General features: G+C 38.4%; 1 protein-coding gene across 2 annotated transcripts in view; it reads left to right on the plus strand.

The window, feature by feature from the left end:
- The window catches only part of TMEM245 (transmembrane protein 245), an 83,606-nt gene that overhangs the window by 29,066 nt on the left and 38,127 nt on the right, over nt 1–16,413 (plus strand). For both annotated transcript variants that reach the window (XM_070375151.1, XM_070375152.1), the window contains 4 exons: nt 5,234–5,338; nt 8,358–8,440; nt 9,447–9,537; nt 15,664–15,762. In XM_070375151.1, coding sequence (XP_070231252.1) covers nt 5,234–5,338; nt 8,358–8,440; nt 9,447–9,537; nt 15,664–15,762 — 378 coding nt within the window. The remainder of the gene's footprint in view (nt 1–5,233; nt 5,339–8,357; nt 8,441–9,446; nt 9,538–15,663; nt 15,763–16,413) is intronic.

Consider the following 16,413-nt stretch of genomic DNA (forward strand, 5'->3'; position numbering starts at 1 on the left):
CAATTTGCTGAAAACTTAAAGCTGTTTATTTAGGATGTGGATGGAATCTCCTTGCCCGAGTGTGCTGACGTTCTGTCTCATGGTCCTTCGTCCACAGTGACCTCCAGACCTTTTCAGCTCTATAGTGTGGCCCCGCCTGATGCTCTCGTCTCCTTTGATGTGTGAGAGCATTTTAGGCAAAAGTTACTGAAAAGGAAAGAGAACTCTTTATGGCTACTTTTTCTATAAATAACACCACAGTTTTAAAAAAAGACTTGTGAAATATTTGTATGATTCTCTTGGCCGATAGTGTTTTTTATCTTTTTTTTTATAGCTAGTGTTTCAAAATTTTATTTTTTATCTCAGAAAATGGTGTAGTCATGGCCCGTGACATCTAGTTTTATGTATTTCCCAAAATGTGAGGTTGTATCTGTGGTCAGTGCCTCACATGATTGGCATGGAATTTTCAGTAACTTAAATGAAGCCTAATCCTCTGGATTAGGAGGATTTGGAGTACCATACCTTTGATATATAGTCCACATACAGTAGTTCTGACAGTGTTATCAGATCCCTAGGGCAGATAGCAAAAGATGGTATCATTCGTGTGTATTGTCATTAAACACAATAAGACCTTAAAAATCTTCAGTGAAAACATTATAGCAGGCCTTAAGAAAAATGTCTTATCTCTTAGAAATAGTTCAAAATGCGGCTCTTGGGTGTAAAGATTAGAGTTTCGTTCTTTCTGTTGAAAGAGAAGAAAGGGGAGACTTACTGACAGTGCTTATTACACTTTTAAACTTTGGATTGAAAATAAACAGTGTGTAAAATCAGCATACACAGATACCACTGTGACCACACATACACATACAAACACACATACACAAATGGCTATGTGTACCTCTGCTCTACAAAACAAATATGAGTAAATGAGTTCAATCCTTGGCAAGTGATAGAGCTACAAAAATAATTGATATTTTCTTACTTTGATTAAAGTAGGTGGTCTTATGTATTTCCCCACTTTGTTTTTACTGAAATGAAATTGTTCTCAAGAGATGAGAGAAAGGAGATCTAAAGTCATTAGGTTCAATCTGATTTAACCTTTGGTGACTTGAGTTAGGTTACCTAATTCATAGCTGACTAATTGTGAATTAGTTTTAAAAGATTCTCAAGGGATCAGGCAACCTCTTCCTTTTCTTTGATGTTTCTGTGTAGCATAGGTAAAGTATTGGTGTAGAGTTGGACTAACTGCTTTAACTTCTGAGAGCCTGTGCCCGGGGCAAGCACATAAATAAGTTGAAGTCTGTTTTGTTACATATTTCATCCAAGGGCAGAAAATTTGCAGCATTGGGTATTGGTATTCCAAGTTCAAGTGCAGTGAATTAGAAACTAATTCAAGAGAAGTGAGGGTGAGAAACACGGCTATGATTAATTCAAATGTAACTGTTTCTTGAGACTTAGTTGTTTTATTTCTCAGTATTTATTATTTGCACTGAGACTGCTAGAATTAGGTTAAGAAAAACAAAGCAAAATAAAAATCTACACGTCCAGAATAATGAATAGAAAACTCAGTAGTGGAATGACAATTTCTTCATAACTTGATAAAGAAGGTGAGTCAGTTCAGAAGCCTCAGAGTATCTTTTGATATAACTATGTATATACTGACATTTCTACATTTTAAAAAATGCATGCCCTTTATTTATACTTAAAACATTGAGAATGTCATTTTAAAAGTACTCCCCTTCTACTTTTAGAAAATAAAATCTCAAACCTAAAATAAACTGGGAAATAAGTGGAGCAGGGTAGGGACCGACAGGCAGTGTGGTTCCCCTTGGTTAAAGCAGAGCACAGCCTCACGGGACAGCGCCTCTGGCATTTCTTTACGAATTCTCTCCTTCATCCCCTGCCCCTTCTCCTTCGCTTCCTCTCACCACCTTTCTCTCTCTGTGTCTGTGAGTTGCAGTTTCCTTATGAGTCTTGTTCCATTCACTCTTTTAGGGGGTTCGTTTCCTCCGTAAGTTTTCTACCCTCTTTGATCGTTTCTTCTTGATTGGTCCTTAGTTCTCCACATTTTAAAGTCTTTCCTGTCTCTCTTTTCCTCTTTTTTTTCTCTTTCACTTTTGCTGTCTTCCTTTTTGCCTGTTTTCTCACCTTATCTTAGCTGGCCACATGTAAATAGAAACCTCCCCCCGACCCTCACCATACACATACCTTTTGCTTGTGTATGGAACATCTTAAGCGATTTTATTTACAGGCATGCCTTGGAAATGCTGTGGGTTGGGTTCCAGACCACAACAGTAAAGTGAATATTGCAATAAGGCAAGTCACATGGTTTTCTTTGGGTTCCCAGTACATATAAAATTTGTTTGTACTGTACGTAGTCTGGACTTCCCTGATAGCTCAGTTGGTAAAGAACCTGCCAGCAATGCAGGAGACCCAGGTTAGATCCCTGGGTCAGGAAGATCCGCTGGAGAAGGGAAGGCTACCCACTCCAGTATTCTGGCCTGGAGGATTCCATGGACTGTATTATACAAGTCCATGGGGTCGCAAAGAGTCGGACACGACTAAGTGACTTTCACTTTCACATACTGTAGTCTTTTGAGCTTAATAAGTAGTGCAGTGGTAAAAAGTTGGTGACTAAGTTGGACACATGTAGTCTATTAAATGTGCAATAGCATTATGTCCCCAAAATTGTATAAACCATAATTAAAAATACTTTACTGCTTAAAAAAAAAAAAAGACTAAACATCATCTCAGCTGTCAGTGAGTTGTGGTAGTAACATCAAAAGTCACTGATTACAAATCACCATAGTACATATCATAACAAAAAAGTTTGAAATATTGGGAGAATTACCAAAATGTGATAGAGATACAAAATAAGCAGATGCTGTTGGAATAAATGGCACCAATATACTTGCTCAATGCAGGGTTGCCACAAACCTTAAATGTGTAAAAAAGCGTGTTATTTACAAAGCACAATAAATTGAAACACAATAAAACAGTGTCTGCCTGTATTTTAAATTTTCAATAAAACATCTAACCCTCAGTATTATCTCTTGAAAATAAATTTTTATTTAGGTGTCTCTTATTCCAGTCCTTAGGTATGTAGATGGAGAAGGCAACGGCACCCCACTCCAGTACTCTTGCCTGGAAACTTGTCCCATGGACAGAGGAGCCTGGTAGGCTGCAGTCCATGGGGTCTCTAGGAGTGGGACACGACTGAGCAACTTCACTTTCACTTTTCACTTTCATGCATTGGAGAAGGAAATGGCAACCCACTCCAGTGTTCTTGCCTGGAGAATCCCAGGGATGGCGGAGCCTGGTGGGCTGCCGTCTATGGGGTCACACAGAGTCGGACATGACTGAAGCGACTTAGCAGCAGCAGGAGCAGGTATATAGAGCTTGTGGTAGGAAAATTCTACCCTGGCTTGAAAACAGAGTTTGACTTTTGTAATGTTGTTGTACATAATGTGTTTGTAAATATTCCATGTTTTATATGTTAAAAACATTCAGACATAACTTCAGATACTTTCCAAATAAAACATCTTTTATGTTAGTGTATTTCAGGATGTGAATTTTCTTAAAAAAAAAAAAAAAAAATGTGGCTCCTAAGTTATTTTCAGAAATTGTAATTTGTGAATACCAATCCAATCTTAGTTGTGATATTTTCTTTATTTTGCCTATTCAAATATGTATTAACTGAGCTTTTACCACATGCTGTGCACTGTTAGGTTTTGGAGATACAAAGAGGAATCATGCAACACTAGCTCTTTGCTCAGGAAACTCCCAAAAACTACATATTGAGTTGGTTTCTGATTGTGATACTTCTCACTTTCACTGATTTTAGAACCTACATTCAAAATATGACCTCTGACCTTCCATATCTTAGAAACCTGTTATTACTTTTTTTAATCTCTGCGTTGTCTTTGATGCTTTGGTAGCATGCACTGAAAATTAACTCTTCTGTTTGAAAGCTGAAATTGTCAAGATAAAAATGCATTGTTTATCTTTGAGTTCACTGTAGCATCGATCTCTTGGTGACAGTGTCCTTCCTGAAAGATAAGGAGGTGCAAGCTTATAATCTTTGAATAGAAAGCAAATGTTTTAGAAGACATGCTGTTTTAACCATCCTTCTTTGCTCTTGGATGTTTAACTGTTTGGAGAGCATAATTCATATTTAAAAGAAGAGTAACTTACTCTCAGTGCTCATGTTGGGATGGAGGGGTGCATTGTGGTATTTCAATCATCAGTCTGGTTGTATTTTTGAAATGTTAATTGGTAGCTTTGAATGGCAGGAATTCTAAAAATCTGTCCAGATTAGATATTCTGAAAGCAAAAGTTTTAGAAAATGTAGGATTATTTGTGATTATGAAAGATGAGAGAAGTTATACTCAGAATAGAATGTCTAGTGGCATTGTGGAAAAGCATAATTTTAATTATGGATTAAGAGATAACCACTGCATTAATGATTCTTTTTTATTTATAGTCAGTTATAATTTGTCATAAAGCTTATGGTTTAAAAAGAATAGAAATTTCAAGTGGATTTCTTATTTTATTATGAAATATTTCAAATATAAAAGGATAGAAGAGCACCCACATGCCTGCCTTCCAGTGTGAGAAAATATTACCTGTGCAGCTGAAGTCTCTTGTGTGCCCCTCCCTGACTGTGCATCCGTGTCCCAGCCCTTTTGCTTCCAGGGTAGCTATTATTCTGAAATTGGTATTTATCACTACCTTAACAATAGATGTTGTTTGTAACCCTGATGACACTAAAGGGAAAAAATATTTTGAATGTAATTCCCATTTTAATTTGCTCCTGTTTTATCTGTATGGTTTAGGACATATCTGTATTGTAAGAGTCATCCTTTTTCTAAAGTCATATCTATTTGCTAATTGACAGTAGAGATTTGAGGTCACTAATGGATTGTCATTATTTAGTTCAGAATGTTTATCAGATCGTAAATTCTAATTTGAAATGTCAACATACCACAATATGAGAATCTAAGCATAGATTTAGGTTATATTCAAATTGATTGCCTTTTCTTAGAAGTGACAATAATAAGCTCTTTCTATAACAACAATTAACATTGTTAGTTAATTTTCTAAAGTGGCTTATAGCTTTCGCTGCTTTAATCATTATGCCATAGTTACTGCAATGCTGAATATCCTGTTTTGTCTTCATGAAGGTTGAATGCACATGTGTTTTTATTAAGCTGTGCTTGAAAGACGACTAATTCTCTTTCTCATTTCTGTGCAGATGATCATCTGGTTGGAGAAGATGTTAGACAAAATAATTAGCATTTTCATCATATTTTTGTTAGTGATAGGAACACTTCTTTTAGCCCTACTCCTGACTGCAAAGGTACAGTACAACAATTGCTATCACCATTAATAAACTCTTTAACTGTTAGAATTTGTTGTATGGATAAGAAGCCAGCAGTTGCATGCATAGGAAATGTTACTTTGCTTATAAATAATTACAGCATTTAAAGTATTTATGATTTTTGTATTGCTGGTTTTGCCATGAATTTGCCTAATGTATTTTTATCATTTAAATTTTATTATCATAAAAATCCTCTGAGGTAAATGGCAGATGAAAAATGGAGATACTGAGGGAAAAGTGGGTTCTTCTCTCAAAAGGAGAACTATGATCTGGTCCATGACTCCTAGCGTAGATCCTGTTCACTTGATCAGAATTTGATTCCTTCCTTCATGTCTCATTGTTCTTTCTGCTGATTTACCATTAAGCTATTTCTCACTTTCCAGATCCTTCCAGCTTGCATTTCCTTTCCACCTTACTAGTTTGGACTGCTATAACAGAATACCATACACCAAGTGCCTTAAACAACAAACATTTATTTCTCATAGTTCTGGAGGCTGAGAGCCCCGGATGAAAGTGTGAGCATGGTCAGCTTCTTGGTAAAGGCTCTGTTCCTGGCTTATAGGTGGCTGTTTTCTCCTTGTATTCTCACATGATAGGGAGAAAGAACATCTTTGTATTTCTTCGTTTAAGGACGCTAATCCCATTGTGTCTTCCATCAGGTCTTCCATGGTAGCTCAGTCAGTAAAGAATCTGCCTGCAGTGCAGGAGACCTGGGTTCAATCCCTGGATTGGGAAGACCCCCTGGAGAAGAAAATGGCAACCCACTCCAGTATTCTTGCCTGGAAAATGCTATTGACAGGGGAGCCTGGTGGGCTGCAGCCCATGGGGTCACAAGAGTCGGACACGACTTAGGGACTAAACCACCACAGCGACTAAACCACCACCACCAGTCCCATCATGAGAGCACCACCCTCATGACCTAATTACTTCCCAAAGGTCCTACCTCTTATACCTATCAACATTGGAGTTAGGCTTTCAACAGATGAATTTTGAGAGGATATAAAAAAATTTAGTCCTTATTATCCCTCTTTCATCAAAGAAAATCATTCTCCAAAGTTCAGCTAAATTTTTTGTCTCTTACTAGCTTTTCAAAAAACTTTTGTAGTCTATCACAGTCTTTATTTTATTTGGACCCTACTGAACTCTGCACCCCAGATTTTTATATGTTGTTTTCCAGAAATTGTGAAGCTTACCTGATATCCTGGATGTGAACCATTTTCATATAGTGCTGTAGAGATACGGTGACTTAGCAGCAGCAGCAGCAGATGTACCTATTAGCAATAGATAATCTAATATGCAGCAATTTACTAAAGAATTACACTGTTTCCTACTATTTGACTTTCTACTTGGAAGTCCTGTTCTCAGTCACTCTTAGCCTCAGTATGCCCTGATCTTATCATTTGCTTCTAACAACCTGCTCTCTCTATACCTGTTTCAGTTAAAATGCAGTTTTTACCTTTTTACCTTTTCTTTGGATTTTAATCATGTATAGTCACTTATTTAGGCTCTACAGACTTGAGAGGTCTGTCTTTGTCTGTGTTATATTCCACCTAAACCTCCCTCTGTATGTTTTTCTAGTTCTTAGAGAAACCTTTCACCAGTATGTAATTCTTTTCCTTTTTTTTCTCTTTTTCCTCTCCTATTCCACTTTCCCTTCTTTGTCCCTTTGTGTAGAGTCTTCTTGCCTGCTCATCTCAATTGTTTCATCTTTTTTTTCCTTTGTTCATTTCATGCTTCAGTGAGCTTTTGCTTCCCTGAACTTTGATAACAATTATTACTGAACCATTTCTTTGTAGTTTAGGACTCATGCAAACTGAGCTTTTGAAGGAAACTTACTGGTTATCTAGTTCATTCTCCTAGCTAATAAAAGGATCTTTCTCTAAAACACCATGACAGTATCCATTTGAATGTCTTAATAGACATCTCAAATATAACATGTCAGAACTGAATCCCAGACCTTCCCATGCTTGTCTGTTCTTCTCATTTCAAGTAAGTGACAGCTTCATTCTGCTTGCTCAGGTGAAAAGCCTCAGGGTCATTCTTGACTACTTTTTTTCTTTTATTAATACATGCATATCCAGTTTGTCAGAAAATCCTTTTTGCCTCCATGTTCCTAGTATATTTTGGGATAATAGCAGAGTTGAGGATGTTAGGTAATTCCTTTCTACCTAAAGCAAGAATTAAATGGTATAAAAATTATTATAAACACCATATCAGGGCATTGAAAAATGATCAGTTAGGCAATAATTTGAGGACTGTTTGCTTGTGAAAAACTGCTACTGCATCTGATAAAAGCATGTAGTTTGTGGCTTTTTTACTTGGAATTACTTATCTTCACCTGCCTTGTGTGGGCAGAAAAAACCTACAGATTTTCTTATGGGTTGTGGTGGATTTGGTTTGGGACTGGGAACAGAGAAGCTGTGAATTAAAGAGAGAGGTTCTGGAAGCAAGAAAGGCACAGAAGGGCTGAGATTAATAAATCACATTTTAGAATGGTATATGGGAGACCCTAAGGTATCCTGTGAATTTTGAAAGCCTGGGGAGATTTGCACATTTGTTGTGCCTTTGATGACATTCTCAAGTTTCACACATCTCAGGCTAGAAAGGATGCAGCTTCCGAGTTGTGAAGTGTCGGAGCATAACTTTATGGCGACGTTCTTGGTGGACTGTTTAGCTGTTCAGGTTCAGGGGGGACCCTTGGGGTTTTCAAAAAATAAAAAACACTGAGCAGAGACATTAATGACAGGGAAGACAAACTTTGCAGTTATTACAGGTAAGTTGTTTGCTTACTGAAACAAAACGACAGCTCTCAGAGTTAAAAAACAATCTAGAGTTGCCTTGTTATGGATAGTGGCTATTCAGTGCGGTCTCTTAAGTTAACTGACACTCAGGTATCTAATTACTTGACGCTTAAAGCATTGTTCCTAGAGTAGTATAAAAGATAAATGTTAAATTGAGTTTAATTTTTATTGATACTCTTTTCCTGTCCGTAATACAGGTACATCAAGAGAGTGTACACATGATTGAAGTCACAAGCAATTTGATTAATGAAACTCTAGCAAATCATCCTGAGTGGGCAAAGTAAGAATGTAATTTTGACAAAAATAGAGATGGATGGCCAGAGAAGAGTTTGCCAAAACTCTGTGAATGTTGTCATTTTTGCATGAGAATGACATGTAATGGGATGGCGGATGTAATTTTGACAAACAGAGATGGATGGCCTAGGTTCTATGTCTGTTTTTATGAAATGATCTTCATTGGTACAGTTACCTTGGAAGAGAGAAGAGGGAAGAGTTTGCAAAACTTTGTTGAATGTTGTCATTTTTGCATGAGAATGACACGTAATGGGATGGAGGAGAGCAGAGGGGAAAGTCCGAATATTGAATTGAGTCTCACAGTATACAACATGTCTTTGATTTACTAAGCTTTCCCCTACATTATGTTGTTTGCTGAAGACGTTATCCCCATTTTACAGATGAGGAAACAGGATCAGAGGTTAAGGGATTCAAGAAAATCCCCGCCATGGCAGAGTCAGCAGCTTTCCCATACTGTATCATTTTTTGTGGCAGAGTTGGCAGACTACGGCTCAGAACCAAATCCAACCACCTGTTCCATAAAGATTTATTGGAACAGCCTACACCTGTTCATGTCATGTTGTCTGTGGCTATTTGGAGGCTGCAGAAAAAAGCAGACAGAATTGAGTAGTTGTGATACAGATCATATGTCCCGAAAAGCCTAAAATATTTACGCCTTGGCCCTTTACAGAAAAAAAAAGTCTGCCAACGCCTGTAGGATCTCTTTGCCTACTTGTTTAATTTGGCTTCTGTGAGAGGGTTTTTACTTTTTCGTGGAGAGTGTTCCTAGGATTATGCTGTTCACCTAATTGAACTTGATGACAAATTGTATGGCCTCCTCTTTTATTTTATTTTTTAACTACCCCCATGGTAGTCAGTAATTTGTTAGGAAATACTCTGCAAGTTTTAGAATCGTAAATTGTAAATGATTGTTTAAAAAATTAAGTTCCAGGGATTACTGGTGCAGTACACTATACCAGTTTTTCATTTTTCCTTTCTTTATTTTGAATTAGTTGGCTTCCTGAGGCGCAGGTTGTCCAAAGAGCCCTTAATTCTGCAGCCAACAACGTATATCAGTATGGACGAGAATGGATAACCCACAAGGTAAGGAAAGAGCCCATTTTCACAGCTTTTTCTTTGCAGGGTCTTCATTGGTAGTGACTTCTTGCTTTGATAAAGCAAAAATGGAGATTCTGTTTATAATTTCTGTATTGAAATAGGCTTAAATCTATAAATCAATAGTCAACATAGGATGAAATAAAACCATCTGGACAATCCTATTGATAATTGCTGGTAGCCTGAACAATCCAAGAGGCTGGGGATTTGCTTCATGTTCAAAATAGATCTGATTAATTGTTTGTACATTAGGACAGAATGATCACTAAGCTTGGCTGATCAAATATGGCTTTGTGGAGAAAAAATTATTAACACCTATTAAATTTTATTATCTGCTGATAACTGTACTCGACAGTTTCCAATTTGTTTCATTTAATCTTTCCAAGAAACCTAGAGTAGTCTGAATTATTTTACCCCCTTTATAGACAAGGAAACAGACTTATGTAAATTTACTTAAGTAAATTCCCACTGGTCATGTAATAAATCGCAGAGCTTGCTTTCAGACTGTAGACTAATTCTAAATCCTTTGCTCTTTCTACTACGATATGCTAAAAGTGTGTGCCCGGAGCTGATCTAAGTGCTTTAATGTGGCACTTGAGATAAACTGTGAAGGAATGGAATGATAGATCCTGGATGAATAGAGAGAAGGAAGGGTGTATTTTAAGAAGGGGTATTTATGTGAGCCAAGATACAGAGATAGGAGTGTACTTGAGGAGGTGAGTTTGACTGAAGTTTTGTGAAGGGGAAACGAAAGGCAGAGGAAAAGACACAGCTCTTGTAGCTAAGGATCAGACTCCATGATACAGATTTGGGACATCACTTTTTTTCCCTAGTTTTTCCTATGGAAATGAAGGTAATTTATAGTTTTAATGTATGAGGTAATTAGGATTATCTAGGGATTGCCAAAACTTGTTGCACTGAGATGTGTGCTGAAAAATTCCCTGTTTAAAATTCAAATTCAGCATCTAAAAAACAAAAGAAATTACACTGTGTATACATGCCTACTCAGTTGCTCAACTGTGTCTGACTCTTTGTGACCCCATGGACTGTGGCCTGCCAGGCTTCTCTGTCCATGGAATTTTCCAGGCAAGAATACTAGAGTGGGTTACCATTTTTTCCTCCTGGGGATCTTCCCAACCCAGGGATCAAGCCCGCATCTCTTGTATCTCCTGCACTGGCAGATGGATTCTTTACCACTGCGCCACCTTTTGGAAATTACACTGCTGCTGCTGCTGCTAAGTCGCTTCAGTCGTGTCCGACTCTGTGCGACCCCATAGACGGCAGCCCACCAGGCTCGCCGGTCCCTGGGATTCTCCAGGCAAGAACACTGGACTGGGTTGCCATTTACACTATACGTACAATAATCTGCTAACCTAAGGATAGAATCGTGTCAAGTTAAAAGTTAGGAGAAAGATGTGTTACTGATTTTCCTGGGTCCATACCAGATAATGAAATCCACTGTCTCATGGAAGTTTTAAAGAAAATATTTATTGAATAAACAAAAGATAAGTACACTTGACCTTGAACAATGTGGTGGTTAGAGGTGCTGACCTTCCCTGTAGTTGAAAAGTCCCTGACTTTACAGTTGGCTCTCACTTACCTGGTTTTGCATTCTTAGATTCCACCAGCCACAGATCTTGTACCACTGTAGCACATATTTAGTGAGAACGATTCACATGTAAGTGGACCTGCACTGTTCAAACCGGTGTTGGTCAGGGCTCCACTGTGTGTGCACATGCTTCTCAGAACCATCATGGAAGGAAGACCGAATGTTGCAGAGGACTTTTAGATGTTTAGATGTATGTTTGCCTGACGTATACTGTGGATAACGTAGTGTTTAATTCTTGAATTATCTGTGTAGGAGAAACTTTCATTCTGGAATTCTTACCTGTTTGGGAAAATAATAAAGGGAATTTGGATAGTTGGAAGAATGTGCCTTAGATTTTAAAGTAAATTTTTAATTACTTGGAGGAAAAAATAGATTTGAAACCTTATACTTGAGAGTCTAAAATGGAAGACCTTGGAAGAGACATGATTTTTCTACAAAAAGTTGTAAAATATTTGTGATCCTGATTTAGGAGGCACAGGGATAATATCTAAAAACAACCATTGAATTGAATGGATAAATAAAATGTGGTATATCTGTATAATGGACTATTATTTGACCATAAAAAGGAAGTACTGATACATTTTACAACATGGATGAACCTTGAAATCATTACTAAGTCAAAGAAGCAGTCATAAAAGACCACATAAGTATGATTCCACTTGTATAAAGCGTGTGAGAGGCTTATCTATAGAAACATAGAGTAGTGTTTCAAGGGTAGGGGATTGGGAAGGAATGGAAGAGTGACTACTAGTGAGTATGGGGTTAACTTCTGGGGGCTTGAGACTGTTCCAAATAGATTGTGGTAATGACTGCATAACTGTGAATGCAAAAAAAAAACTGTTGAGTTATGCACCTAAATGGGTGAATTGTAAGGTGTGTGAGTTATATCTCAATAATGTTTTTTTTTTTAAAGAGTCATTGACATTGCAGAGGTGGCTCAGATCTAATCCAGCTAAGAGTCGTATAAGAATTGAATACTAAGAACTACAGTGTAGAAAGGGCCAAAACTAGGTGGTGACGGAATGCCACACTCAGGAAAGAAGAAAAGTTTTTTATAGCCTATGTTTAGGTATGAACAGAGAAGGTTACTTTCTATGTGCTTCCAGCCTACTTTGTCAGCTGTATCTCCTATGTCCTCTGTTCATGGTCATGGTTCTAGTCAAACCCTCTAGTTGGCTCGTTCCTCAGCATTCAGTGATCTCATTTTAACTTGATTACTTTCTTCAAGACCCTGTCTCCAAATACTCTCACATTCTGGGGTCCTGGGGGTTAGGACTTTACATAACAATTTAGAGGTGGAGGACACCATTAAGCCTGTATCGCGGCCTAAGGAGAGAGTATGGCTTGAGGAGGACCAGACATAGTTTCCTGCACACTTAGGCTTTTGAAGGCCAGAGAAGTGAGCCAGCAGAGAAGGTGGAGGAGGAGAAGCCCTGCGATGCACCCTATGTGTCAGCGAGGCCTACAGAAGAAAATGTTTCAAGAAAGACTTGGTTGTATCACATGCTACCAAGATTTCAAGCAAGGTTGGACCAGACATTTGCCTTCTGAGTTACTCCTATTTTTGTAGATTAGGCTGTTTGCCTTAAGTTACACCGCCCTCAGAGGGCATTCTGACTGCTCTTAGTGTGGCATTGGGTTCCACATACAAAGAGCATCTCATTCCTCCAGCGGGGTGTGTGCTTCAGTGATTTTTTGTAGCAGCGGTGCTGTGCCCGTTAAACTCAGTTCTCTGGCCCGGTCTTCCTTGTGGCTTTTGATAATACAATGGTGCAGGCTGGTAATTGGGGTCTGTAGTGTTCTGCTATGATTGATAGCACCGCAAATTTGAATAGAGTGTTTTATAACACGCTGCAAAATTTTGCTGAACTCTCTCTTGAGTTAGGCTTCCCAGGTGCCTCGGTGGTAAAGAATCTGCTCGCCAGTGCAGGAGATGCGCCTTTGATCCTGGGTCAAGAAGATCCCCCGGAGAAGGAAATGGCTACCTATTCCAATATTCTTGCCTGGGAAATCCTATGGGCAGAGGAGCCTCGCGGGCTACCATCCATGGAGTTGCAAAAGAGTCAGACATGACTTATCGATTAAACAGCAGCAACTCCTTTTAGTTAATAGTTGTGGTATTTTAGTTATTCACCGTTGTGCTGGGAGTGAGACAGCTAAAGGGGATGTCAGTTTGAAATAGTGCTTTATTGCAGTAAAGGCCACTGTGCAAGCAGCCAAAACTGGAGGCTGGCTGTGACCATTTTAGGCTTCTTCTGGTAAAAGATCCCAGAGGCTGACAGAATGGGTCATAGGACTGTGAGAATCTGACAATCATAATATATAAAAAACACAGTTAAAGTCAGTAGAGGACTTCCTTAGTGGTCCAGTTTAAAAATCCGCCTGCCAAGGCAGGGGACGCGGGTTCCATCCCTGATCAGGGAAGATTCCACCTGCTCTGGGCAGCCAAGCCCGTGTGCCACAACTGCTGTAGCCTGTGTGCCTGGCGCCAGTGCTCGGGAACAGGAGAAGCCAGCACCTTGAGAAGCCCGCACACCACAGCTAGAGAGTAACGCCTGCTCGCCGCAACCATGAAGACCCAGCACAGCCAAAAACATTATGGATGAATAAATAAATAAAACTTTTTTAAAAAGACTAAATCCCCATGATTGTGAAATAAGTAGGGAGAGTTAGAATAGGGGTAATGGTGGGTTTTAATTATTGTGGATAATTTGCTCTGTTAGGTGTTCTTTGTCCATAGGTTATATATGCTGTAGATGAAAGACTGTTAGCTTTTGATCCTAACTCTGCTACTTTTAGTTCCAACTCTTAGCTGCATGACCTTGGGCCTATCATAGATTCTTTCTGTTTTCTCATTTTAAAAGAATAAAGGGTTAACCAAACATTTTTCTGTCCAACTTTGTTGAGATTGTTGCAAAGGTCATAGAATGTAGGTGAGAGCCATTTGTAAACTAAAATACTATGCAAAGATGAATGGCTTTTATATTCACTAATTTGTCTTTGGTTTGTGAATAAATCAAATGTAAGAGAAAACACTGAGCAGATATATTTGTATCAAATATGTCAAAAAACTGGTTCAGGTGTCTATAAGATCAGCATTAAATGGTCAAAAGGTATGGTTAGGTCACACAAAAGGAAATACACATTGAAAACCAACATGGAAAATGGTCACTCTCATCACTAAAGAAAAATATAAATAATTATTACCATTTCACACCTATTAAATTATCTAATAATTTAATAATTTATCAGTTCATAAGGTTTGGGAAAAATTGGTTCTTTCATACAACATTGGAAAGTATTAATTGGTATAGTCCTTATAGAAGACAGTTTAGCAGTGTTTGACTGGAGTCATTAAAATGCTTATTTCCTTTGATTCCTGTATGTTTATCTTAATGTTAGTAATAAAAAAGTTGCATAAAGATATTTATTGCAGTGTTACTTGTGACATTATAAATTGGGAACCATCTCTATGTCCTATGATTGATTAAATAATAATAGAAAAACTTAGCTAATATGAAACCATATAAAAATAAAGGTTAGTGTTGAAGAGTAAAAATGAAATACTTATGATGCAAAAGAAAATATAGAATTCTAAACTGTATCTGTGTAAGCAGGCAGAAGGTTGCAGAGGGAAAAATGGCAGCAGTTGTATTAAGTGGGGCAGTAAATCATCGTCTTTTTAAAAGCATCTTTAAGATTACCGTATGGTTTTAATAACACGTAACATGTAGGATGAGATACTATAATGACTAGCTTTCTCCAAGTTATCTTGTCTTAGTGTTTTTGATTTCCCGAACCCGGAAGCCAGTCTAATTGGTCATAACTCTGAGACCTGACATCTCTGGCTCAGACAGTAAGGAATCTGCCTGCAGTGCAGGAGACCTGAGTTCAATCCCTGGGTCTGGAAGAAGATCCCTGGGTCTAGAGAAGGGAATGGCTACCCACTCCCACATTCTTGCCTGGAGAACCCCATGGACACAGGAGCCTGGAGGCCACAGTCCATGGGGTCGCAGAGTCAGACACAACTAAGCAAGTAACACACTGAGACCTAACATCTCTGAGCGTATTCAAAGGGAGACTTGCGTTTATAGCTAAGGTTCTAAAATTTCACCTAACGTTGTGTGGTAATTCTAATACTAGTGGTAAATGTAGCATGACACTTCCATATAATGGTTGAGCACCAGGGTCACTTGGGAAAGATTTTTCTCTGGGCAGATGAGATCAGAAAAGTCAGTAAGCATGGCTTTGTTCTCTTAAGACCTAAAGAAGTTTTCCTAGAGACCTAAGAATAAAGGAAAGAATAAAGAAGCAAAAAGATGGGAGAGAGAGTATTTACTGGAAATACTGAGTAGAGTTTAAGGAAAGAACAGTGTGGTTGGAGGCAGTTAAATAGTCTGGGACATTTTAGTTTGATTTGGAACAAATGTAAAGACCAGCATGTATTAATTTTACTGGATTGTTGCCTGAAACACTAACTCAGATTATATCTGTATTCCTTCCAGCTTCATAAAATTCTCGGAGATAAGGTGAATAATACGGCCGTAATTGAAAAACAAGTATTAGAACTTTGGGATAGGCTGTATCATTCTTGGTTTGTAAAGGTAAGTTATTTTAGCTAAGGACTTCAGTTGTAAATGAATAGTGTCCTTTTATGGACTCATTGACTAGGTCTGATTGTGTTAACACGGGGATTTCATTTCTTGACATTTTTAAGCTGCAAGGTCTTAAACCTCAGGTCATTAAAATTCAGCTTGAACTGATGATTAACTTCCATGGCAGAACCATCAGTTTCTCTGTTATCAGTGTTCTATCTGCTTTTCATTATCCTCTACTACTGGGGTCCAGCCAGCCCCGGTGGATCCAGGGAATTTGAAGGGGAGACGGCTTCGGCGATCAGGATACGATAGAATTAAAGATATAAACAGTGATCAAATAAGGATAGCTTAATGAGAATTCAGTGGAGAAAAGAGGCTGAATAACTTGGTTTACGTGGAAAGCTAATAAAATTCCAAAATAAGGAATTTGCGTCACTTACGTAGGCCACAGGCGTCCTCCCGTTCTCCCGAAGGAGAGGAGACACTAAGGCCTCCCCGGTCAAATCTTAGAAGCCCAGGCATAATTAGTAGGCTTGATGAGCCTCCACGCTCCAGATGGGAATTCAGCCAGAAGGTGAAAGAATGACATGGGGAGACCAAGTTTCCGTGAACAAGGCCCGCACTTTATTTTCCAAAGTAGTTTTTATACCTTAAGTT

The sequence above is a fragment of the Bos mutus genome, chromosome 8 (assembly GCF_027580195.1).
Source record: "Bos mutus isolate GX-2022 chromosome 8, NWIPB_WYAK_1.1, whole genome shotgun sequence".
Classification (NCBI taxonomy): Eukaryota; Metazoa; Chordata; class Mammalia; order Artiodactyla; family Bovidae; genus Bos; species Bos mutus.